Source organism: Misgurnus anguillicaudatus, chromosome 15, assembly GCF_027580225.2.
Source record: "Misgurnus anguillicaudatus chromosome 15, ASM2758022v2, whole genome shotgun sequence".
NCBI classification, from domain to species: domain Eukaryota; kingdom Metazoa; phylum Chordata; class Actinopteri; order Cypriniformes; family Cobitidae; genus Misgurnus; species Misgurnus anguillicaudatus.
Window position 1 is genome coordinate 7,950,605 of NC_073351.2, and position 25,930 is coordinate 7,976,534.

At 40.7% G+C, this 25,930-nt stretch overlaps 1 protein-coding gene across 1 annotated transcript; it reads left to right on the top strand.

Annotated features, from left to right (window-relative positions):
* Positions 1–312: 312 nt before the first annotated feature.
* On the top strand, positions 313–17,101 carry baz1b (bromodomain adjacent to zinc finger domain, 1B). The gene is made up of 21 exons (XM_055173535.2): positions 313–1,020; positions 3,077–3,193; positions 4,132–4,276; positions 4,591–4,783; positions 4,875–5,194; positions 5,286–5,468; positions 6,068–7,701; positions 7,789–7,958; positions 8,104–8,230; positions 8,329–8,427; positions 8,533–8,704; positions 9,414–9,599; positions 10,350–10,500; positions 10,765–10,912; positions 11,244–11,353; positions 11,439–11,575; positions 12,010–12,114; positions 12,326–12,430; positions 13,866–13,967; positions 14,301–14,407; positions 14,879–17,101. Exons 1-21 carry the CDS (start codon positions 902–904, stop codon positions 15,555–15,557), a joined length of 5,109 nt encoding a protein of 1,702 aa, XP_055029510.2. The 5' UTR covers positions 313–901; the 3' UTR covers positions 15,558–17,101.
* Positions 17,102–25,930: the final 8,829 nt, after the last annotated feature.

Sequence of the window (25,930 nt, forward strand, 5' to 3'; positions counted from 1 at the left end):
ATTACCGCAACCTCTTTTACTCTGAAGCAAGGCATTTGGCCATATAACTACTGAGCATAAAAATGTTTTTTATATTAATATTAAAATAAAAAAAGAGTATACTGTCATTTTAAAAAATAATATATTGAATTTACCACACACCTGACCTCTAACCACGCACGCTTCTAAACACCCCTTGTATTTTTGATCGGAGGCGTGCGTTTTGCTATGACAAAAGGTGGAGTAGGTAGAACTGACAGTTAAATCAACCAATAAAATGTCTCGGTATGTGTCGTAGTTCTTTATTGACCAATAGCTGTATGTGATGGGCGGTGCTTACGCTTGAGACGCTGCTTGCTACCGGGGTAACGGAGTTTTGAGGTTGCACGGAATGTTGCCGGTGTAGCAGGAACTCCCGCCATTTTTTCAATCGCCTACAAACCTTCTTGTTTGTTTATGTAATCGAGACTTCATTCAAAACGACATCTACACGGTTTGCGCTCGCCAACGATAGAAAAAGTTGTACGTCTCTCTGGCCTGCACAACACGGAGTTGAGTGGTTGAAGAAAGCCCGCCATACCAGCTCTGACGGGCCGCCTCCGCTCCAGTCGCGTTTCGCGCGTTTACCCCGGCACTTCAAGAGCTTCCGTTCCTTCACAACACTTTTACAGCCATATCACCATGACCCCATGGTCTCCTCCGAACCAGCGAGTTTCACAGAGAAGATGTAACTGATCAACAAAGCCGCAGTTTGTTTAGGTTTTGTTTTCACTCGCTTCGCGGAAAAAGTAAAGCGACGAGCGCTAGCCTAGCCCCGATGCTACGCCGCTGAGACGCAAGGATTTCACGGGTTATTCAGTTCAAGCTGAGATCGAGAAGTTCACATTACCGACAGATACCTCAAGAAACCTAGCAGTCCGCGATGGCACCGTTGCTAGGACGAAGGCCCTACCCGCTGGTTAAGCCGCTGTCGGAGCCGCCGGGCCCAGGAGAGGAGGTGTACATCATCGAGCACACTAAAGAGGCCTTCAAGAACAAAGAGTATCCTTTATGACCGTCGATACCGTACATTTGTACGCTTCACAAACATATTCGCGCGAGGGTCTCGATCCGTCATTCACAGGCGGATCGTCGTGGGATCGCCGTACATTAACGCGTTTATTGTTGTTTCCCCTCGCGCGCTGGATCTTATTGTCACGCTGAAGGTGACCATGACGTTCTGATTATCCGGGGTTAAACGATTGTCCGAGTGTTATTTTGGCTTGGATTAAAGTGATGGTGTGTGGTACATGCGATGTCGTTTTTTAGTCTTGTGCATTTCAAAGCGAGCTAATGTTAGCATGCTAACTCCATGGCGCACAGTTTGTGTGTGTGTTGTCTGGCTAAAACAGTTCCCCATCCAAACTGCCATGACATAAGCTTGTGTAAGACACTTGTGATGTGAACTGATAACGTAACCAGATGTGTGTGATTCTTCTATGTAGTGTGATGTTGGGAACATTATTAGTTGTACTAATAGATTAGTTTAACGTACAGTATATGTCGAGGTCGTTTTCTGCCCGCCACGTGAGTTTTGTCATGATTGACAGTACAGTAAAGTTGAACTTAAGGCACTCGCGCACGCTGGATTTTCAGTCAGTTTCTGCAGCATTAACTCAACCATTTGTTCCTTTTGTATGTTGTTATCATAGTAGTCGAATTAAAATAAACATTTGCTCTGTAAATATTCTGTGAATTGGCTCTGTGCTGACAAAAGCAAAATAATCTGTTTTAATTGGAATATTTGGCCAATCGGAAACAATGTAACGTCTGTCAGTCACTTAGCAAGTTCGGGTTTGCCGCCATCGGGTTGGCTGATATGTACGAGGGGCGGGGTTTAGTAGGAAGGGGCGTGAGATTAAAGGGATGGGGCTTAATTCACAAGTTTAAATCTGGAAGAAGTGTAATGTCATTGGGTGTTTAAACGTCATGATCGTTGATTTTAGCAGATCAATCTCAGCACACTGACACTAGAAATTAGAAGTGATTATGCTTCGTTTTTTGTGATGGTGCTTCTGTTTTCCGAATCATTCAGTGATTTTAAATGTTTGTTTGATTGATTAATTGATCTGGTTAACAATTGAAAAAAGTTAGTATCGTCATGTCAGACAAAATGATTTCATAAGAGTTTTATATTGTGTTTAAAAACCACATAAGCCCAAATGCAAGATATTTAATATAATGATTGTTAGAAATGTTTAAAGGTGCCGTAGAATGTAAAACTGTATCTAAGCAAAGATAAATAATGAGCTCTGTACATGGTAATGACATTTCGTGAGCCTTAAATACGATTGTTTCCTCATTCTTATGTAAACCTGGTGCATGCAAAAGACCGCTGGAGGCCAAGCTCAACATAACACAGACTGTGACGTTACAGTCGAGATGTACGCCCCAACATTAAAAAACACAAAGAAAATTAAGTACAATGTTGTTAAAATGCTAAAAAAACCCACAAACTTACCACTCGGAAACGTCTATTAACAATCTCCAAACAATTGATTATTCCTCAAATTTCGTATCTTTGTCTGATACAGACTTAACCATAAGGTCTGTTTGCACACAGAGAGAGCTACTGAACTGCACTGTGAAACAGCCAATCAGAGCAGAGCTCAAGATTATTATTCATGACCCTTTCAAATAAGGTAATTATAGATCGTTTTATTCTAAGGGCAAACCCTAGGGTTGTAAATGGTCATGTAAAACCATCTCTGGATATTTTTTGCACTTTTTAACATATTATTTCAATGCATTATTTGGCACCTTTAATGTAGTATTTTTCTCCCAGGTCTTGCCAAGGCTGCTTTTTATATCATTTAAATACATGTTCATCATTGAGTGCTGCTATTGGCCTTTTAATTATTAAGCTAATGTGTTACAGTACACACGTGTTAACTATGAATGACGATCTCTCATAGTGCACGGGCACAGGTGTTTGTTTCAGTCTGACGGTGCATAGTCCGTTAATGCAAACTTTTCCCAAACTTTAGTTTTGGAACAGCTCAAAGCATTGCTTATTTACTGTTTGAGTGTGATGTTTGTCCTTAACGGCATTGTTCAGAGAGTACGAGGCTCGGCTGCGCAGATATGGAGAGCGGATATGGACGTGCAAGAGCACCGGCAGCAACCAGCTGACACATAAGGAGGCCTGGGAGGAGGAGCAGGAGGTCACTGAGCTGTAAGTAACCAGAACCAGTGAATGGATGAACTTTGAGTGACAAAGCCAGCTTTTCAGCCATCAGGCCTCCCTTGTGTTTACTTTGTCTTTTCCTGACACTTTTCATTAACAAATTGTTAATTAAATAATTATATAGCATGCAGAGTATTGAATTTAAATTAATTGCGCATATAAATATTTGAGGGGAAACCCCACAAATACCTCAGATGAAGAAGATTTATAAACTAAATAAATTAGTTTTCGATAACTGACCGGCAGTCCACAGCATGTCTGCAGTGTATGATCTATTATAGTGTAAACAGTGTCACAGGACCTGTCCTGAGTTTTAAAAGTGATGTCTGTTCAGTAAAACCTCTTTGTGGAAAAAATACTCAGATCGGCTGGATTATGTGTATGGGGATGAGAATGGGACAGTTTAGTCATAAGCTGCTTATGCAAGATGCCTTCAGAGACCTGTGGTCAGTGCATTACGTGTGTATATGAATTGTGTATTCATTAAAGCTCTGTGTCTCCATCTGCTGGCCATGATGAAACCTGCCAGAAATCTTGAGATCCCTGTATAGTTTTTTTATGACAAAATGATTGTTTTATTGATGTTTGAGACATAAATCTTACCAGTTTTGAAGTTGGAAAATTCATCTTTTCATTTGACATAATACTGTATTCTTCATATAGGTGTGTATATTATACTTTACATAGATATTTTGTAATTGTTTTGTCTATCTGTTAGCTTCAGAGACATACTAGTGTTCTTATCCACCTGCCACCATCTAGAAATATCAAGTAGGGCATATCTCAGGATATTTTGTAAACCAAAGGCTGTTAGATGTTTCAGGAAAAAAGTAGGATATGTTCCCAATTGTTATCAGTTTTTAAATGCTAAATCCAAAGTGGGTATTATATTGCATCAATAACATTTAATGATGTTGCTTTCGCAGGCTTCAGGAGGAGTATCCAGTGTGGTTCGAGAAGCCTGTTTTGGAGATCGTGCACCATAACACAGTATCTCTTGATAAGCTAGTTGATCTGGCCTGGGTGGAGATTCTCACAAAGTATGCAGTTGATGAGGAGTGTGACTTTCTGGTATGAACTTAACTTTGTTTTGACCAATAAAACAAATTAACAAACTTTGTGACCGAAGTAGTAACATCATGAAATGTTTTTTAGTGGTAACTATTGCACATACTTGAGGTTAAAGATTTGATGATGAACTCCCTAACCTGAACTTGGGAGTGGCCTTTTTAAGTTGCACCAGAAAACAACCACCCAGAACATTTTAACAATCACTCTACACAGTCTTTTGTTTCATAAGCAAAATGTAAAATTTTGAGATAACAGTTTTCAAACTAACTGAGATGGACAATAAGGTGAATTTAGATTTTGTAATTTTTCTTAAGGTTGGCAAGGAAAAAACATTGCGTGTGAAAGTGGTAAAGATTCATCCTCTGGAGACCCCACCAGAAGAACATACAGATAAAAAGATGGAAGGTGCTTGTGATTCTCCATCCAGTGATAAAGAGAACGCTAGCCAGGAGAACCAAAAGCAGGAGCCCAAATCCAAAGAAGAGGAGAACAGAAGAGAGAGTCTCGGTGAGTTACTGCTTTTGCATTACCCTATGATTCCTTATACTTTACTGTTGATGTCTTCGTTAAAATTAGTTTTTTGCCATTTTGATTGTAGCTGATAGGATGCGTCGCTCACCCAGAAAAAGCACCACCAGTGTGAAAGAAGAGAAGAAAAAGTGGGTGATGCCCAAATTTCTGCCCCACAAGTATGACGTCAAACTTGTGAATGAGGACAAAGTCATCAGCGACGTCCCCGTAGACAGCCTGTTTAGAACGGAGCGACCTCCTAACAAAGAAATCATGCGGTATTTCATCAGACACAACGCATTGAGGTTGGGCACGGGTGAGAGCGCCCCCTGGGTGGTGGAGGATGAACTGGTTAAAAAGTTTAACCTGCCAAGCAAATTCAGTGACTTTTTACTGGACCCACATAAGGTAAAGTATATGTGTGTGTGATGCTTGCGAAAATGTGTTTATCAGCACGGTGCCAAAAATTACATTTTTGTCGTACTATATTTCCTTTTAGTTTTTGGCAGAAAACCCATCGGCTAAGAGGAGAAGCATGTGCTCGCCCGAAGCTAAAAGTAATAAGAAGCAAAAAACGGGGGAGTCGGGAAAAGATGGCGAGGGAATGAACGTTAAAGGGGAGAAGAAAAAGAAGGATTCACAGAACGTACCACTTAGTCCAACCCTTTGGGAACACATGCAGGTGCGTTGGAGCCTAAGGTGTTGTTCAGTTTGAGTCTTACAAGCTTCAGGATGGGATCACCAAAGCAATAGTCTTAATCTATCTAACTATTCTTTAAAATTAAATCTGACTCACGCCATGAACAAGGCTGTAGAAGCTGGCATATGTTTAAAAAGAAAAGAAAAAAACTAAACATAGTAAACTTAAAACCTAAATTGAAACACATTTAATAGGCAGAATTGTTTGTAAACCAAGTATTTAACCTCTTAAAACCCTGGGGCCACTGGAATGGACATCACGTTTTGTGGTTCAAACCAATAAAAATGCATGCTTTTACAGATTGGTCCCTGATCAACCATCAAAATATGGAAAAACATGGAAAAAATCTGAAGGGGCTAAAAGCATGTAAACCTGAATCAGCTCATTTAATTATTTGCTTTTCTGGACTTTAAAAGGGCTTCAAAATGGTTAAAAGTTTTAGGCCATAGGATGTTTTCTAGTTATTTTTATAATTAATGATGATTAAAGTAAATTTTCCACTCTTTAGTAGGACCTTTTTCCCAATTGAATGTATTGTTTCTTTGTAAACAAAGATCCTACTTACATTTTGTGTTTTTCAGGTGAAAAAAGTGAATGGATCTCCTTTAAAAATGAAAAACTCTGGTACATCAAAGAAATCTGATGATGAAAGCTTCCTGACCACTCCAAAATCCAGCAAAAAGCAGGGGGACAAGAAACAAACTGATGCCAAAAGAAGACGCAAGAGTGGAGTCCACAAGACTCCCAATGGCCAGAGGTCCGGCAAAAAAGAGGACAAAAACTCCAAGAAACCGAGAATGAAGCAGATGACTCTTTTGGATCTCGCCAAAAGTTCACCTGCGACGGCAAGCCCGAAGAAGCGGGCAAGAAGTTTAAGTACTGGCACCCCCAAGCTGGGCAAACCCTTGCCACCGATGGCCCTGCATCTTCTTCGCTTTTACAAAGAAAACAAGGGCAAAGAGGACAAAAAGTCCACTTTGTCATCGCTGGTGTCTAAGGCAGCAAAGACTTTGTCGGCAGAGGATCGTGGGCGTCTCCCCGAGGAGCTGAAGGAGATGGTTGAGAAGCGCTGGGAGGTTTTTGAACAGAAACGCCGCTGGGCCCTCTTGAGCGACGAGGAGAAACAGGACATGCTTCGACAGAAGCGTCAGGAAGTGAAGCGGAAACTGCGCGAAAAGGCAAAAGAAAGACGCGAGAAGGAGATGCAGGTGAGGCGGGAGATGTCACGACGCTTCGAAGATCAGGAGCTCGACGGCAAGCCCCTGCCCGCGTTCCGCTTGTTCGACATGCCCGAGGGCCTGCCCAATGCCCTTTTTGGTGACATAGCCATGGTAACGGAATTCCTCAGCTGCTATTCCGGTCTCCTGATGCCTGACGACCAGTATCCCATCACCTCCATCGCTCTGATAGAGGCGCTAGCCGGGGAGAAGGAGGGATTTCTCTACTTGAACCGTGTGCTGGTTGTGCTGCTTCAAACTTTACTTCAGGACGAGCTCGCCGAAGGCTACAGTGAACTTGGCATGTCGCTATCCGAAATTCCTTTGACCTTGCACTCGGTATCCGAGCTTGTGCGCCTTTGCCTGCGGCCGTCAGATGCTCACGGGGAGGAGAGCGTCCGCAGTTCAGAGGACTGGCCGCCCGGCGGCGGCTATGATGACGTGGTGAGCAGCGAGTTTCTGGAGAAGCTCGACACGTCAGAGGTGTTTGAACTGACGCCTCAGGAGAAGGTCAGCCTGCTGGTGGCGCTGTGCCATCGCATCCTCATGACCTATTCGGTGGAGGATCACATGGAGGCCACGCAGCAGCGATCGGCCGAGCTGTGGAAGGAACGATTCGCCATGCTTAAAGAGGTCAATGATCGCAAAAAGGCTGAGAAGCAGAAACGCAAAGAGCAGATGGAGGCGAAGACCGACGCTGGAGGAGAGAAGAAGAAAGAGGCAAACGTAAAGAAAGAGGCGCAGAACGTTCCTAAAGTAGAGCCGGAGCCAGAAGACATGATCAGCACGGTCAAGAGCAGACGCCTGTTGGCCATTCAAGCCAAGAAAGATAAAGAAGAGCAGGACCGGCTAAACAAAGAGCGTATGGAGAAGGAGGCCGAGGAGGAACGCATCAGGAGGCAGATTATGGCGGTGGAGAAAGCCTTTCAGGATGGGGTCACCAAAGCCAAACTGGTCTTGAGAAGAACACCGCTGGGCACAGACCGCAATCACAACCGGTAACTAACCTCCTGTCATTTAGTCTGATTTACAGTCCTCTGCTTGTTTTAAAGCAGTATTGAACAGTATAGTGTGATGCTCTGCAGATACTGGCTGTTTTCTGACGTTGTTCCTGGGCTGTACGTTGAGAAGGGCTGGGTGCATGAGAGTATAGACTATACCTTCACCCTGCCGCCTCAGGAGGAACCAGTGCCATTAGAGGAACCGGTGCCATCAGAGGAAGATGAAGAGGTGAAGAAAGAAGAGGAAACAGACGGTTAGTCATTAAAAACCATACGTGCCAACACATTTCCTTAACATATCAGTGTATTTTATATACATATATATGTGTATATGTATATGTTTATATGTATGTATTACCTCAATGGTAGATTGACTGTTATCGCATTCATTCTTTGCAGCCTTAGACGCAGAGAAAGAAGATGAAGGCAGCATAGCAAGTGCTTCAAATGAAAACGGCCAGCAGGGGGCGCCAGTGCCCGAGACTTGCATCGAGACCACTGTGCCCAAACAAGGCCAGAACCTCTGGTGAGCTTTTTTTCCTGGGAAACTAGTTTAAATAACTTGAGAAAATTGAAAATGTAAATATTAGTGTTGGACAATAACACAAATGCTTGTTTCTGCAGGTTCGTGTGTGACGCACCAAAAGATCTAGATGAACTAATAGAGTGTCTTCATGCTCAGGGAGTGAGAGAAAGTGAACTCAAACTCAGGTTACAGGTCCGGTGAGTACACGCATATGCTCTTCCTTCCAGAGCGTCACGTTTTTGCTGTTGATGAGTAATAAACAAACAGTGAAGAATTGGGTTAACTGTACTTTATGCTTTTAGATATCAGGACGTCTTGCACTCTATCAATCTCACAAAAAAAGGAAACCCCGGTCTGAAGACTTGTGACGGACACCAGGAGCTGCTCAACTTCTTGCGCAGCGACATCATCGAGGTGGCCTCTCGTCTGCAGAAAGGAGGTCTTGGATACGTGAATGACACGTTTGAAGACCAGGTGAGTGATAGGGTTTCTACGGGTCCTTGAAAAAATTCTTGGGAAGTTTTTGAAAATATACATACATAGATACAGGTCATTGAAAGTGCTTGAATCTATTTTATGCAAGAAGTTTTCTGGAAAAAAAATCCATATTATTCCCTGTGTAGTGTAGGATATCATAAAAATTCTAGACTTTTTAAGCACACGTGCTAAACTGTTCGCTTTAAATGCTTTTATCTTTTGTATGCGAATGGTTACGTCTCTGGTTACGTATGTAACTGTTGTTCCCTGAGAAGGGAACGAGACGCTGCGTCTACCTTGCCATACTTCCTGCATCCCTGTAACGCCGTCTTTGGCAATATTTCAGATAGCGATATAATTCTTGCACCCGGTCTTTGACGTTAAGCCTCACCATTGGTTGAATTTGATATACACCTTCAGACACACCACTGGAGGCGTCCCCAAAGTGTCACCGCAGTGACGCAGCGCGAGTTCCTTCAAAAGGGAACTGTAACAATGTATCTTAAAAGGTAACACAATGTAACATTGCTCTCCCCACATTTAGTCCTTGAATTTGAGGGTATTGGACCTGGAAAGTCCTTGAAAGGTCCTTGAATCTGAAGTTAGCCAAGGTGTAGGAACCCAGGAGTGAGTTTAACATGCCTTAAAGGTTATGTGATCGTCTCCTTAACTCCACAATCCATCTGAACTCTCGGGTTGTTTGCAGGTGCAAGAGCTGGAGAAACTGCAGGATTTCGGAGAGCGCGTGATCACCCTGCAGGAGAGCGTCATCCAGAAGTTTCTACAGGGCTTCATGGCACCCAAACAGAAGAAGAAAAAGAAGACCGGAGAAGAGGGGAGCACGACAGCCGAGGAGGTGGATGATCAGAAGAGGCTGGCTGAAGAGGCCAGGGTGAGTTTTGTGGCTCTTTGGTAAAGTTTTAGTAGCCGTATGGCATTTTACAAGTTGGACTGTAAAGTCCAACCCCAAATTATTTAGTTGCATACAGGGCTCAACGCTTACGTTTTTCCCACAATGTACCAAATGTTACACACACATCATCACTGGTCCAGCAGCTTTGGTAAGCTAGTCGTCTAGCTAGCTTGGAGCTTAGCCAGCAGTCCACAGCCGACTGCAAGGTTCCCATGCCTTTGTTTTCTCTCATGAAGCACTCATCTGTGCACATAGCATGTGTTTGTGAATTATTGTGTTTTTGGACTGTATGGGGTCGTTCACATTTCACGTCTTAAACCGCGAGACTGTGCCTACTCTCTAAAGATCTCCGGTAGTGTCTGCCATAGCAAACAACCAAAATATTGGGAAAAGATAAAGTTTCGGTCCCTATTTGAGCGTGCAAAACATTAAGTTCTTCTCAAAATGGGGATGTCACCACCGTACGCATTTGCACAAGTGCTCCTAAATACAGTTTTCAATTTGCACGTGTTTATTTTTAGTTGCAAATGCGAATGTAATGCTTGCACTGTTGAGCCCTGCATAACTATGCGGTGTGTTTTTTATAATGTGAGAGTTTAGTGCTGTTTAAATCCCATGTAAAATTTATAAAAGCATTTATATACATGCACCTGTGCACACATCATCTGACGTCTATATTAATGCGGTCCTGTCTGTGCATCATCTAACAGTTGTGCAATAAATCTTCAGGTAGCGACGGCGGTGGAGAAGTGGAAATCTGCCGTGCGTGAAGCTCAGACGTTTTCCCGCATGCACGTGCTGCTCGGCATGCTGGATGCATGCATCAAATGGGACATGTCTGCAGAAAACGCCCGCTGCAAAGTGTGCCGCAAAAAAGATGGTAGGACACTTTAAATGAAGTGACAAGTGACATTTTATATTAAATCAATAATACAAATAATATAGATATAGTAAAGGTGCATCCTGTCATACTTTTGAAGACGGGAAAGAAATTACACTAAATAACCATCAGAGATCAAGTGTCTGCTGGGGTTTATTGTCACCTGTCGCTGTGTAACACAAGCCGCACACTTCAGGAAGTTCACGTTCACTGATGGATTTACTGTGTGTAACTCATCTGCTTTGTGAATGTGTTTGTCTGTAGGGGAGGATGATAAGCTCATACTGTGTGATGAGTGTAATAAAGCTTTCCACCTGTTCTGTCTGCGTCCTGCGCTGTATCGCATACCGGCGGGTGAATGGCGGTGCCCGGCCTGCCAGCCAATGACTGCCCGACGCAGCTCCAGGGGCAGGTATGCAACGTAATACACACATGCTCTTGATGTTGAAGGTATTGTAGTATTATTTCATTGCAGTGCTTTTTTGTGTATATTATTTATTGCGTCAAGACTATTATACTCTTGTGAAGATAGGGGTTTTGTTTAGTGTGAGAAGTACAATTTTTATCACTGTATATATTTTTTCTGGGGAGCAAATCCACAATTTTGCGTTTGCATACTTGATTATTTTTAATATTTTGCTCAACAAAACACCACTTTTTTTTATTTTCAGTCATTTCAAATCCTTATCACTATAAAAGAAAAAAAAAATCTAAAAGTTGTTTCATTTATTCACATCTTGCAGAAACTACAAAGAGGAGAGTGAGGAGGAGGACAACTCTGAGGGAGAAGAGGAAGAGTCTGAGGATGAGGAGGAATCTGAGGAAGAGGAATACAGGGACACAGGCCACAGTTGTGAGAAGACCCTCCAGAATTCTTGTTTTATTAATGTTCTCCATGGTTTGATTTATCATTCTGACTGTACTTTTTCTGCTTACAGTGAGGCCAAGGAGAAAGTTGAAGCAGACTGCGAAACCCAAAGCACAGAGTAAACCACCACCGAAGAAGAGTTCGCCTCCTAGTGCCAAACCTGCGCCCAGACCACCACCTAGATTACGAGTGGACCCTGATGAACAGGTGAGTGCAGTTACAAATAGAAAAGCCTTCCCATAAATGTCATCTGAACAGCACATCACCATTAGTAATTTGGTTTAGCTGGTTGGGGTGCTCAAACAGACAGATGTCGTGTAAACAGTCGCAGTTTTGTTTATTGTGGAGACTCATTTCACATTATAATAGTGTTGAAAGACTTCATCAAATCTAATTGATAGTTTTGTGGCTCTCTTAGCTTCATCTGTATTCACTTGCCACTGAGTAACAATAACTACGAATCATGATTTGGTATTTGCTGTGACATAAGCAGGAGCTTTTCGGTGTTCTGCATCAGCTTTCTGTTTCAACAGGAAGTTGACTTGCACAAAACTGCTTGTCAAGCAGTTTCTGGAGATATTATCACAGTTTTGTCGATTAGGTGAAGATTTTCTAATAATCCAAATGTCTTTGTGCTTCAGAGTAAACCACAACAGAAGAATTCACCATCCAATGCCAGGCCTGCTACCAGACAAGCACCTAAAACACGATCATCGCAGAGTCACACTACTGACACTGATGAACCGGTGAGGACGCATGAAGAAACCTTTCCCTAAAGTGTAGATGTAGACATAAGCTATTTTACAAAGACAGCAAGATCCTTTCGGTGCTATACCTTAGCTTTCTGTTTCAGTATGAATTTGACTACTGTATAACACTGCTTGTAAAGCAATTACAGTTTTCTCAATTAGGTGAAGATTTTGTCATGTTGCTTATCTAAAACTCTTTGTGCTTCAGAGTAAACCACAGCAGAAGAATTCACCATCCAATGCCAAGCCTGCTACCAGACAAGCACCTAAAACACGATCATCACAGAGTCACACTCCTGACGTCGATGTACCGGTGAGTGACACATGAAGAAACCTTTCCCTAAAGTGTAGCTGTAGACATAAGCTATTTTACAAAAAGCAAGGGTTATACCTCAGCTTTCTGTTTCAATAGGAAATTGACCACCTGAAGGGCTGCAACTACTAAATGATAAAATTGATCATAATTGATTTTAAAAATAGTTTCAACGAATTTCATAATCGATTCGTGACATCGCATGCCCCCAGACAACTAAGATTAAACAATATATAGTTTCAGCATCGACATCTTTACAATTTTAACATCTTTAAAAAAAAAATTTTAAATTATATGAGAACATTCTTTAAATGACACAGAGAGATCACATAACTCAGATAGAGCTTTTTATGTCATCTGATGAAGTCATCCAGTATTGTTCATAGGGCTGCACGATTATTAGAAAAATAATCGAAACCAAAATTCAGAAACTGTAACGACCGTGTTTTATCAATCATGTCGGTTATTTTCGGTTTTTAATCCTGTTAATACTTTTCCTTAACATACTACCGTGTGTGAGGTTACGTTGCTCCGCCCCATCCAGTCAGTAGCATAGAGACACATAGTAGAACTCAAACACTGTGTTAACTGAGCAGATCATCTAGTCAGGTGCCAAAGAAAAAGGAAGTTCTCCAATGGTGGAGAAAGAGTTAACACCAAAAACATTATAGATGAGAATAAAGGTCTTAGACATCAGTGCCCAGTTAAGGAAAACCGGATAGAAGACAAAAAACGTGTAAAGGATACAATGTGCATTACCCTGCAACCCATCTCATTATCTGGATATAATTTATTGTATATGTATGTATCTTATGGCTAGAATTAGGCATGTGGGTTGTATGAATCTTTGGTTCATAAGTTCCTATTCTGAAAGCTTCATCAATTGTGCATAATAACATGTGCAGCAACTCCATATGATTGAGTCTATTTAGTATTTTTCAGTAATGCAGTTATTTTGGGGGATAATGTGAATAATAGCATTGCAGGTTGATTTAAGGTGTGCCCTAAAATTTTAAGTCAGGGGCTACTACAATACTCCTCCTAATAACAAAAAAGTTAGTTTGGAGCCCTGAATGACTTAAAAAAATTAAGTTATTTACTTTTTACTTTTTTTAGGAATCTTGCAGTTTACAGTAAACTAAAATGTGACGGTTTTCATTTCAAGCAATGTGTGCTTTGATTTCCATTGAAGTCAAAATTTTCAATAAATAACCTTAACAACTAATACTTTCCTCTTCACTTAATTCTTTTAAAATCACAAAGATAACAACAAATGCCCTTTCAATAGAAAAATAAATTCCACCTTTAATATCTGAGCATATTTACAATACAATCCTTGCCAGTGAACTATGAGGCAAATTATAATAATCGCTCATTAATTATTATAATTGAGAAAGTCTTAACCTAATTGACAAAACTGTGATAATATCTCCAGAAACAACAACAGAAGAATTCGCCCTCCAATGCCAAGCCGGCTGCCAAACCAGCATCTAAATCACGACCAGCACTGAGTGACCCTGCTGACATTGATGAACTGGTAAGTGACACAAGAGGAAACATTTTCCCAAAGTCAACTGTGCTTTACTAAAAGACACATACAGCATATCTTTAATGTCTAAACCCAGTTTAATGAACCGGGTGAAAAGGTTAATCTTTCACAAAATTTCCATGCATTTGTTTTTTATTCAATTGTATAGCTTCTGTAAAGTGTTGGTTCATCAACATATCACCTACCCTTACATTTAGTCAAAATAATTATTAAAGTTTTAAACGATGTACATCATTCATCTCAATCACAAAACAGGGTTTACTAGTGCAAACATATCCACCAATATCCATCAAAACTGATGATGTTAGTGATTGTGTGCAGGTCCAACAGAGCTCCAGGATTTGGACGAAGAAAGAAGTGGCTGAGCTGGGGAAATGTAGGGAGATCCTTCAAAAGCTCATAAAATTTCGCCACAGCTGGCCCTTCAGGTATACACACAAAGTTATAGATTACTTGTATGAACCATTTTGGATTAGTATGTATTATTTATGTACAGTATGCCCAGATTGTATTTAGCATTGCCCTTCATTGCCGCTTTGATGGCAACTTGTGTTTAGAGAGATTTAGTGCGTATTGGACCTATTGTCCTGCAGATGGCGCTGTCTTACTGGTGAATTCTCACTTGTCCTCCACAGACGTGCTCTGGGGCACTTCACATATCAGATGCATATGAAGTAGATGCGTTAAATTAAGTATTTTTGTTAAATTAATTTGATTGGTAGATGCAGCTATAGGTAAGAGATCAGAAGTAAGAAATGGGTTTGAAATTAGCATTACTAATTGTTTGAGCAATAAATCCAATATACACTGTTAAGAGTGAACAAGTCCTAAAAGAGATCTTCAACGAATCTTGGGTCATCATTGCTAATATTCCTGTCTTTTAATCTCACCTCGTCCAGGGATCCAGTGTCTGCCGAGGAGGCTGAAGATTATCGAGAAATCATCAGGCGCCCAATGGACTTCACCACCATGCAGAACAAGTTCAAATCCTCCCAGTACTGCAGCATCTCCAATTTCTTGGAGGACATAAAGCTCATCTTCTCCAACGCAGAGGAGTACAACCAGCCCAGCAGCAACGTTCTGACCTGCAAGGAACGCACGGAGGAGGTCTTTGTTGAGCTCCTGCAAAAGAGCCTTCCCGGGGTCAACTACCTGCGCCGTCGATTGCGCAAACGCCTGCCCACTCCCTCCCAGGAAAATGATGATGATGATGATGATGATGACGTGGTGGTGGTGGAGGAGATACAAAATGGGAAGCATGCAAGTTCCAAACAAAACGAGGAGGAGGATGATGATGACGACGACGAAGAATACTCAGGCCAGAGGAAGACAAGGAAGAGTGCCAGACGCAAAAATCAATCGGATAGCGAGGGAGACGAAGACGAGGAGGACGGAAGGAGAAAGAGCAAGCGGACAAACCGGAAGGATTATCGGGAGCAGGACAGCGACAACGAGAGGGACGCCAGGAGAACCGGACTGAGGCGGCCGGCACGAGCCGTAACGTACGACAAGGAAACCGGCAGCAGCGATGAGGACTCGGCCGTACAGCGACATTCCAAGAGGCAAAAACGCTCGTGAAGACCCAGGGTGCTCCTTTTGTGTTATTTGTATTCTTTATCGTAACCCATTCTGTTATCCAGAACATAAACTACCCCGCTACACTTACCCCAGTGTAGATTATTTCTGTTTATTTGAGGTTTTATGTTAATATTTTGGAGAAAACTGATTTATATTTCTAAGTTGATTTAATAATGGTGACACAAATTAAGATTTGCATTGGAATTGAGATGTCATCTCCTTTGAGCTCTTAAGACTTTTTTCATTTCAAGTTTGACTTAAAAAACAAACAAAAAGGAAAAAACCACTTGTACACCCAAACAAATGAACTAATTGGGTTGCAATGCCACGTAGTCGTGTCTCACTTTGAGGACATTGATTAAAAGTTTAGCTGCAGAAGTTTCAGCGATTATTATTATTTTTTTGACCATAGTTTAACAATGATCTAGCAGAATGAAACCGGTAGGGCTGGTACCGTACACCTCAACATAAGGCCTTTTCAAGTGAAGTCACCATTGACTATTCAAGACCAGACACAGAATGTAAAAAATGACTTTGTGACTTTTGTATGTCATCTGACTCTCCTGTGAGCTCTTTTGATTGGCACTAAACCCCCATGGTGGTATGATCTCGAATTTGAAGTTATCTCCGTTTCTTTTGGATGTGCCACAAAAAGTTTATTTGGGTGTAGTGGCCCTGTTTTTGAATAAAAATGGCTTAAAGCTGGATTATGCAGGCATCTGGATGGTCCATTTATTTTGAAAGCTTAAAATGTGTTCATATTCTAGCTGTCCCCTTGTAGTTAAACTGACAATTGAATGTTACAAACCAACTCAAGTCTGAATTACCATCAATAACTAATTCATCTATTTTTTCCTCTTGCCTGTTTTAAAAAACACAATATTACCAGCATATGATGGGTGCAGACTGGATGTCTACATATCAGATTATTATTATTATTCCTCTAACATTTTACATGATGATGATGTTGATTGTAACCACAAAAACACCCTAGTGGTTTAGGTGTTAAGTCTGTAGTCATGTTATATTTCTCCACACATCATATCTTATCCCCTCAGCCACATCTGGATTTAACTAATGGAGGTTTCTGCTTAAACGTCCTATGTTTGATTGATATCACTATTTCTCTACATTTTTGTTTGCGCTTTACAGGATGTTACCCATCACAGAATGGACACTATCCGTGTTGAATGTCCACATGGCTTCTGTCTTCAGGGGTTAAATAAGTCTCACAGGTGTAGATGCTTTCTTTCAGGTTGTGGAGGTGCCAGTGGTGATCAAATACAGCTTTCGTATGGATTTATAACTCTGCAACCTGTTAGGGAAACTTTAAACTTTAAGGATCTCCTTTTTTCACCCGCCGCAGGAATCTAGAGATTTTTGTTTCCGAAAGTGTTTTTCTTTTTATAAAGATCCCTTTCAGTGTCACTGCCAGTTGTACAATCTTGTGTTATATAAAAGGGAGGGGGCCGGTAGCTTTGGGGACAGATTTTTTTCTTTATGTAATTTCTTTACTTTTTAATAAAACATTGTACATTGTTCAACATTTGTCATGGTCTTTCCTTTCTCTTGTTTCTCACGCCTGAGCCATAAAAATATTAATATAGACTATTATAAAAACTCTGTATGATCCAAAGGCCTTATTGCGCTTTAAAATCTACTGGGCTTTCTAAAGTTTTAAAGGTCACGTTCTTTGTGATCCCATTTTTTTAAACCCTAGTTAGTGTGTAATGTTGCTATAATAGCATAAATAATACCTGTAAAATGATAAACTTCGCAGCCAGGCGATATATTTTCTTTAACAGAATTTGTCTTTCAAAGCCTGTTTGGACTACACTTCAGCCCTCTACTTCCTGCTTTAATGACGTCACTAGAACAGATTTCTGACTAAACTCCGCCCACAGGAATACGTCAGTCGCCAGCTAAGCCAACGGCAAGCTAAGCTGCTATCGAATCACAACACACTAATTAAACTACACAATCAGAATTCGTTGTGTATTTCTGAAGGAGGGAGAACAAGGAAGACATCAGCCTGTTTTGAGGACAGTGAAAACAGCGCCATACAGATAAGTCAATTGTGTGAAAATACCGCGTTTCTTTACACGTGAAACATAAAAACATGTTAAAGACGGTTTCATTGGACGCACGTGCGCTGACGAGATACACGTATGCATCCGAACTTTACTTCCGGTTTCGTTTTTTTTTTTAATGGTCTGACTAGGTCAGGGATGGGCAACTTCGGTCCTGGGGGCCGGTTGCACCAGCTGTGCGTAAGATACAACGTAGCTTAGTTACGATGTAAATGGGCACTAAGTTACAACTTACGCACTACTAAATGTTTTTGCGTTGCACCATTAAACTTAGTTTAAACGTAACAATACGTTGTAACTAAATATTTACGGAAGCCCCTGTCCATGAATAACGTTTGGAATAAGATGTCAGACAGATTATATTACATCGATGAGCTCGTATAAATTATCGTCAACGACTTTTCAAGAACAGATACATTTTCTGTGTATCCATCAATTAAAACAAGATTTAAAATTTCTTCCTGTTTATTTTCTCCTCCATGTGTGGGATAGAGATTTTCAATTAAAAGTGTAATGTTTTGAGTTCGATAACGTTTGCTTTAACGTCTTTTTAACTTTCAGTTTAGGCGAGTCAACAATGAGTTTGAAATTACGTACTGTTCAGACTATTTCCTGTTTACCTATTATAAGGCTTGTGATTGGGTTAAGAAAAATAGACATCATTCTATGCGACAACGCATTACTTTACGGAGAGCTTACGACCTACTAGCTACGTTCTGCCTTAAGAACAAATGGTGCAACCGAATAAAGTACAGATTTAGTTATAAACTAGCTAGTAGTTACTAAGCCTCTAGTTTGGACTTTACGTCCCAGTTTAAGTAAGAACTTACGAACGACTGGTGCAACCCTACCCTGGAGGGCCAGTGTCCTGGAGATTTTAGCTCTAACCTTAATTGAACACACCTGAAGCAGCCAATTAAGGTCTTACTAGGCATAACGTTACTAGAAACTTTAACGCATGTGTGCTAAGCCAAGTTGGAGCTAAACTCTGCAGGACACTGGCCCTCCAGTACCGAAGTTGCCCATTCCTGGACTAGGTGCTAAACTGATTTCTTGAACAAATGCCTCGTCGAAAATAACAAATGTTTTGGTTTCCTAGGTAATCTATGTGTTGTTGTTTTTTTTGCTTGTTATGTAAATAAACTACGTTTAAAGAACTTTGTTGTTATTTATTCTTAGTGGAGTTTACTGGAAGTTACGTTCAGCCGCTTGTTTATGTTGTTACTGCTAAAACCGTCTATGTTGCACACCGTAAACACAATCAAAGTTTCAAAAACACAGAAAGAACGGCAGCTTTAAGGCACCATAGGTTTAAAATAAAATGTTGCCTTCTAATTGCGTGTATTCTTCGCTAGACGCACAATGAATTTTGAATGATCCACCTTGTACTACAAAGCATCTCGCTCATCTCAAAGCCTGACTTTGATGAACACTGGACATGTTAAAGTGCAGCTGTCATAATTTGAAGAGGTTTTTGTCTCGTATCCCATGAAAGACGCTTGTCTTAACTCGTGCTCCCGGACCGGCCCCCGCTGCGCCTCCTGTCCACGCGTAATGGGGCCCTAATCATGAAAGCGAGAGAGGTACTCCATTCATTCTTTAATTACACACACTGGTGTTTTTGTTGGACGTCTCGGGTGGCAGAAGGTAATTGGCCTTCCTCACGTCGCTGCTCAGCCAGCCTGGCTCCAGACTTTCCGCTGAGGGCTAAAAGCTGAGATAGAAATGAATATTTCAAGCACTTGGAAAGCGAGGACGTTGGAAGAGAAGAAAGCTTGAAGACAGACGCGGCCCTGTCGATACAATAACGTGCGTGTGTAAATGACGGTAATGCATGAGAGGGAACAAGGTGAGGTGCCTGAGATGGAAGTGCAAAATGGGAACATTTAGAGAAAAATAGCAGCCACAGTGAGCACTGATGCTCGTTTCAAACACCTGCCAATGTTCCTGATTGAATTATATGTTGTGATGACATTGCCAGCAGGTGGGGGCCTCACTGAAAGCACCCTTTAATATCATTTTTCGTCCGTTAGTTTTTTAATATCTTGTTTGAAATGTCTTTTTGGCAGAACTTAGATCATTTCAAGGCTAAATGCCACCAGTAATGACCCACTTTTGCTCAATGAGTTTGCTACACAATGTCTGAAAGTATCAAATCTGTCTCATTCCTGGTTTCCTTTTGAAGATCAAAAACATTTGGTGGTTTTCAAGTTTTAAAAAAAGGCTTGAGCATCTTTCTTATCTGTCCACATAAAATTGCAATTGAGAAACGTGCATAAAAAACTGTAAATGTGCAAATGATGTTTGTGCCTTTCCATACTAGATTTTGTGTTCGTCCAAATCTCCCAAAATGAAGATGTTTCGATGATGTCTGCACCTTCCATACTTGTATGCGTACTAGATTTTGGGTACACCCAAATCATAAAAAAATGTAAATGTGCAGATGATGTTTGTGCCTTTCCATACTTGTATGCATATTAGAATTTGTATGCGTCAGAATCTTCAAAAATGAAGATGTTTAGATTATGTTTGTGCTTTTCGTACTTGTTTACATACTAGATTTCATGTTCGTCTGCACATCTACATTTTTTGAAGATTTGGACAATGTTTGTGCCATTCACATGTTTGTCACTTCCATACTTGTATGCATACTAGATTTTGTGTTCGTCCAAATCTTCAAAAATTAAGATGTTTAGATGATGTCTGCGCCTTCCATACTTGTATGCAAACTAGATTTTGTGTACATCCAAATCATCAAAAAATGTACAACGGGGAAAATAAGTATTTGACACATCAGCATTTTTTTCAGTAAGGGAAATCCCCCTCAAGCCAAATATTGAATTCATTCAAAGAAATCAGAACATTTAAGTATACAAGTTGAGTCATAATAAATAAAGTGAAATGACACGGGGAATAAGTATGGAACACACTTTATTTAATATTTTGTAGAAAAGCCTTTGCTGGTGATTACACCTTCTTTTGTATGGAGAGACCAGTCGTCTGCATTGCTCGGGAGTTATTCTGGCCCATTCTTCCACACAAATGGTCTTCAAATCATGAAGGTTCCTTGGGCCTCTTTTATGAACTTTGATCTTCAGTTCTCTCCATAGATTTTCTATGTGATTTAGGTCAAGTGATTGACTGGCCCATTCAAGCAACTTGATTTACTTTCTTTAAAACCATTTATTGTTTCCTCAGGCTTGTGTTTGGGATCATTGTCTTGCTGAAATGTCCATGTGTTTCAATTTCAGCTTTCTGGTAGATGGCAGCAGATTTTTATCCAGAATGTCTCGGTACATTTGTCCATTCATCCTGCCGTCAATAATATGAAGTCTGCCAGTACCCCTTGCTGAAAAGCAGCCCCAAACTTAACTGTTGGTATGGTGTTCTTGTGGTGGTGGGCAGTGCCATATCTTCTCCAACCATGGTGTGTAGAGTGACCGCCAAAAAGTTCAATTTTGCTTGCATCTGATCATACTATAGTCTCCCAATAATCCACAGGCTTTTCCAAATGCTCTTTCACAAACTTTAGCTCTTTCACAAACTTTTGCGTCAACGTGCCTTTTGTTCAGCAATGGAGTCTTGTATGGTAAGCGTGCATGGATGCCATGGCGGTTCGGTGCATTGCTTATAGTTTTCTTTGAAACAACAGTACCTTCTGATGCAAGGTCTTCCTGAAGTTCTGCCCGAGTGGTTCTTGGCTCTTGAAGAACTCTCCTGATTATTCTTTGGACTCCTCGAACAGGGATCTTACATGGAGCACCTGATCGTGGCCGGTTTATGGTGAAGTGATGCTCTTTCCATTTCCGGATAATGGCCCCCACAGTGCCTATAACCATTCCCATTAAAATGCTTTTCAACGATAAGCTTTACGAAGATCTTGAGAGAGTTCTTTGCTTTTACCCATCATGAAGTCTTTCCTGTGTGCCTCCTGTAATGAGAAGCCTTTATAGGCCATAATTTAGGACTAAAGTAGCTGATATCAATTAGTACTGATAGGGGTCAGGGTTTCTCTCTCAATACTGACAGATTTTAGGTGATCTCCTGGCTTTCTGTGCCATTTTGCACCTTGTTCTTTTCATGTGTTAATACTTATTCCCTTTGTCATTTCACTTTATTTATTATGACTCAACTTGTATACTTAAATGTTCTGATTTCTTTGTATGAATTCAATATTTGGCTTGATGGCTACATCTGGTGGAATTTTTTTGCCAATAGCCCTCTTAGAAATCCCTTTACTGATAAAAATGCTGATGTGTCAAATATTTATTTTTTCTTCTGTAAATGTATTAAAGATTTCACAATCTACTAATGAGATTTGAAACATCAAAGTTTAATTTCACTTTAATTTGATTCAAGATATTAAAAGATGTTAAGGTTATATATTCACAGCATGTTCTTTACATTATCCAGGTAATATCACATATAGTAAAAGTTATATAGTTCTGCTATATTCTGTATTATTATACAGATTGAGACAGAACTTAGTATTGTGGGTGTTTGCAGCACGGTTAAGAGGAATTAAAGATGACGACATTAAAGTGTGTGACAATAGAAACACACACAGAGAGAGAGAGAGAGAGAGAGTAGCACAGACATACCATTAAAGCAACAGACAGAAGCAGCTGTCTAGTAAGACCTACAGGAAAAGTGAGGATTTTATGCACATTTAAGCCTACGCAACCCAGACCTTTCAGTTCATGCGTGTGTCTGTGTTTTTCTCTTCTTGTAAAGGTATCTGTTTGCATAGGGTAATTTTCAGTGAGTAGTGTGTTTGTGCTGTTGGACTTCTCATGAGTGTGAATTTGGTGTGTGTTAAGGAACAGTAAGGGACCTGCGAGCCCATAAAAGCCTCTTTGAATGGTTGTGGGACTTGTAATCCATTACAGATGTGAAGGTAATCATACCCAGACAGGTCTGATGGAGGCAACAGCCCGAGCAACAGTAGACCCGACCCGGGCACAGCCAGGGTGAGACAAAGCACCTCTGTAGGGACAACTTTAATACAGTGCCTCATCTCAACACAAGCGTCGAAATGTTGGAGGGATCATGCGTAATTTCATGTATTTTCAAAAGAATGCAGGAATGTTTCTAATGTAAACATCTCGGAAAAACGTGCCAGGTTAACACACGAGGAACAATTCACCCAAATATGAAAATTATCTCATAATTGACTAATTAAATTATATCTTTTTTAACACGATCAACAATTATATCCACACTTTAAACACCCGTGGTCGTGTTTAACAGCCTGTATGAGTCTCTTTAAAAACACATTTCTCTGAATGAGTCGATTGAAGACCCCCTTTCCATCCAGACGGACCGAACTTCACTGTTCCAACCGCACCGGTGTGCACCACTTACTTACACACAGAAGCCCACTCACATGAGAGCGCATGGGAAAAACTCAGTTTCATCCCCAAGAGCACACAATACGGAGAGATGTGGTGATGGATGGCCTTCCAAATTGGATCTGTAACATTTACACAACCTCAGCAACAATAAAGACTCTGTGCGGTTCGTCTGCTATAGCGAGGGTTATTTAATATTAATGGTGTGTGCGTAACGACTCGTATTAATATAGAGCGTTATTGATGCGGGCCACATCATCGCTTACTCTGTTCCTCTGCTCATTTATTTGTGGATAGAGACATGGAGAGAAAGGAGGAGGAGGAGGCTCTGGGACAAAAGTGTTTCTGTGTGGAACCGTGACGGTGTTCCGCTCGGCCGGGGCAGAAAAACAAACAGAAGTGAGATGGAAGAGAAATAAGGAGCAGAGAGGTGATTTCGCACCCTTCAAGTGTGGCCACTTGAGCACACACACACGGACATATGCCATCCTATAATCTCATCTGACACCCATTCGGTAGACAAACAGAGACATGCACTGCCCTCACTGCGGGGCATCACTTACACTTTTAATTAAAAACTAACACCCCAGATAAATTGGGGTCTGGATCCTTTAACCCCTGTCCTACGCACAGCACTCCTACAATGAAACCACACACCTAATGTTTAAACACACACAGACCTTCATGCCTGTTACCCTGGTGTCCCCGGCGAGGCCAGATGTTAGTTTGAGAAATAACAGTCAAGCATCAGTAGTTGTTAAGAAGAGCTGTGCTATTACTTTTCTAAGTGATATGACCCCATAGGAACCAGAATTTTAGAGAGACTTGGGGGTGGGCAGGATTTGTAAGCAAACACCTATCAACCTTACAGGCCAAATCTGACCAAAACAATTGCATGGCAATAGCTGTGTCCCAATTCGAAGGCTGCGATCTCCGAAGGCTGCATTCTTACACCTCGTTCAGACCACCAGCGACTTTCTCGCTGTGAGTCATTCACTTTCGCTTGCGTCGCCAGAAGTCACTAAGCTTCCATTGAAATGTATGAGATTGTGTCACTCTGCTACTGCTAGTCGCTGGTGGTCTGAATGGGATGTAAGAACGACTGCAGCGTGACTGAAGGCTAGTAAAGCTGCATTCAGACTAGCAGCGTGACTAGCAGTAGCAGAGCGACTCGATCTCATTGATTTCAATGGAAGCTTGGCGACTTCAGGCGACACGAGTGACAGGAACCATTGGCGACTGGATTGGGTGTGTCCAGTTGAGAAAATTGAGAAATGTTTACATTTATGCTAATTATAAGCTACTTTCAGGAGCGACTTCCAATGAGAACGAAATATCACGTCATCCGTCTCTTGTCAGTTAATGGAGTGGACGTTACTCATTTGTTTATGACAACTACATTTAAAAAAGCCTCATTGAAAGAGACGAGTGACGCACAGCGACAAAGTCACTTATAATGTGAATGTACAGCGTTTTCCCAATTTGAAGGATGCTTAAAATGCAACCTCAGAATGCGTCCTTCTTTCTCAGGGCTGTGAAGGATAGAACAAATAGATCCTTCAATCTAGGCTATTCTGAGATTCACTGCAATGGCTAAACATAATGGCTGTGTATTTTAAAATAAACATTTAAAATAGGGATGCACCGATATGGAAATTTTGGCAGATACCGATAACCGATAACTCTTTATAATGGGGGCCGATAACCGATATATATAGGCAGATAAATATTCATATTATTTTCACAATGAAAAACTCCCAGACCGCGGACATCTTGTCTTTGCGCTAGACTAGCATACTCTTCTTAAGCCCGCAACATGTGTCATCTTCGTGCTATGTCACAAAAAGCACCAATCAAAACTCCACATGGCCAGCAATGAGCAAGTGAAGTGGTTCAACAAACCAAAATAATCCATCATTTATCGGCCTAATTTTGCTATCAGACCGATAACCGATAATATTAAAAATAAGCAGTTATCGGCCGATAACGATATGTCGGCCGATATATCGTGCATCCCTAATTTAAAACCTTCATTAAATAAAAGTATTCTGGAGAAAATTGTGCCTGGTCACTGTTTTGTATTAATAATATTTTGTGTATGTTACGTTTTATTTTTGTATATTTCTAAGGTTGGTTAATTTGATTTTCTGTTGGTTAGTATAATCTACATTAACATGTCATATTTTCTAAAATAAAATAAAAATATTCTGGTTCCATATTTATTTTAATAAGTCAGAAGTCAAAAACTATGCAGCCTCAGTAGGCTACACCATCTCATTGCAGTTCTCTTCATGGACTTCGGAGGCCTACAAAGAACCTCGCATTCGAAGGACCTTTGAAGGATCCAGCCTTCGAATTGGGACATGGCTAATGTGTTAAAAATGCCACCTTGAAGGTGGAGTTCATGGAAAAATTAAACATTTGTCATTATTTACTTTAGAAAAACTTTTTTTGGATTCTTGGGTTTCATTCGTAGTGGATAGTGACAGCTTCTTTAACTTTAAATGGATGTAATAGCATCATTTAAAGATACAATGGATCTCTTGACAGAAATGCAATATAATGTACATAACTATATTATGAGTGGTGTATAAAGACCTTACATAATGAACTGTATTGTTTTTATTACCTTAGTATGAGCCGTTTTTATCTACGTACACCGTGGGTCTCCTTAAATAAAAGTCACCGTCATGTTTTTACAGTAGCCCTAAACGGACAAACAGCTCCTGTTGGTTGCAATCTCACCGCTGCTGGTGATGCATTATATTTTTTAATCGTTATGTACTAAAAAGTTTTAACTTTGCACAAAAAATTCATGTCCACTCTAAAAATGGCTGGTTTTTAAAAACCATAATGGGTAAATATTGGACAGAACACACGCTGTGTTAAATATGACTCAATGCTGGGTTCAAAATTATGTGGGGTTGTTGTT

What these genes read in the sequence shown, in the direction of transcription:
- baz1b (XM_055173535.2), top strand. Translation starts at nt 902, where the DNA reads ATGGCACCGTTGCTAGGACGAAGGCCCTACCCGCTGGTTAAGCCGCTG. An exon ending in CAGGGACACAGGCCACAGTT is followed by an intron (nt 11,354 to 11,438) that starts GTGAGAAGACCC and finishes TTCTGCTTACAG; the next exon opens with TGAGGCCAAGGAGAAAGTTG. An exon ending in CTGCTGACATTGATGAACTG is followed by an intron (nt 13,968 to 14,300) that starts GTAAGTGACACA and finishes GATTGTGTGCAG; the next exon opens with GTCCAACAGAGCTCCAGGAT.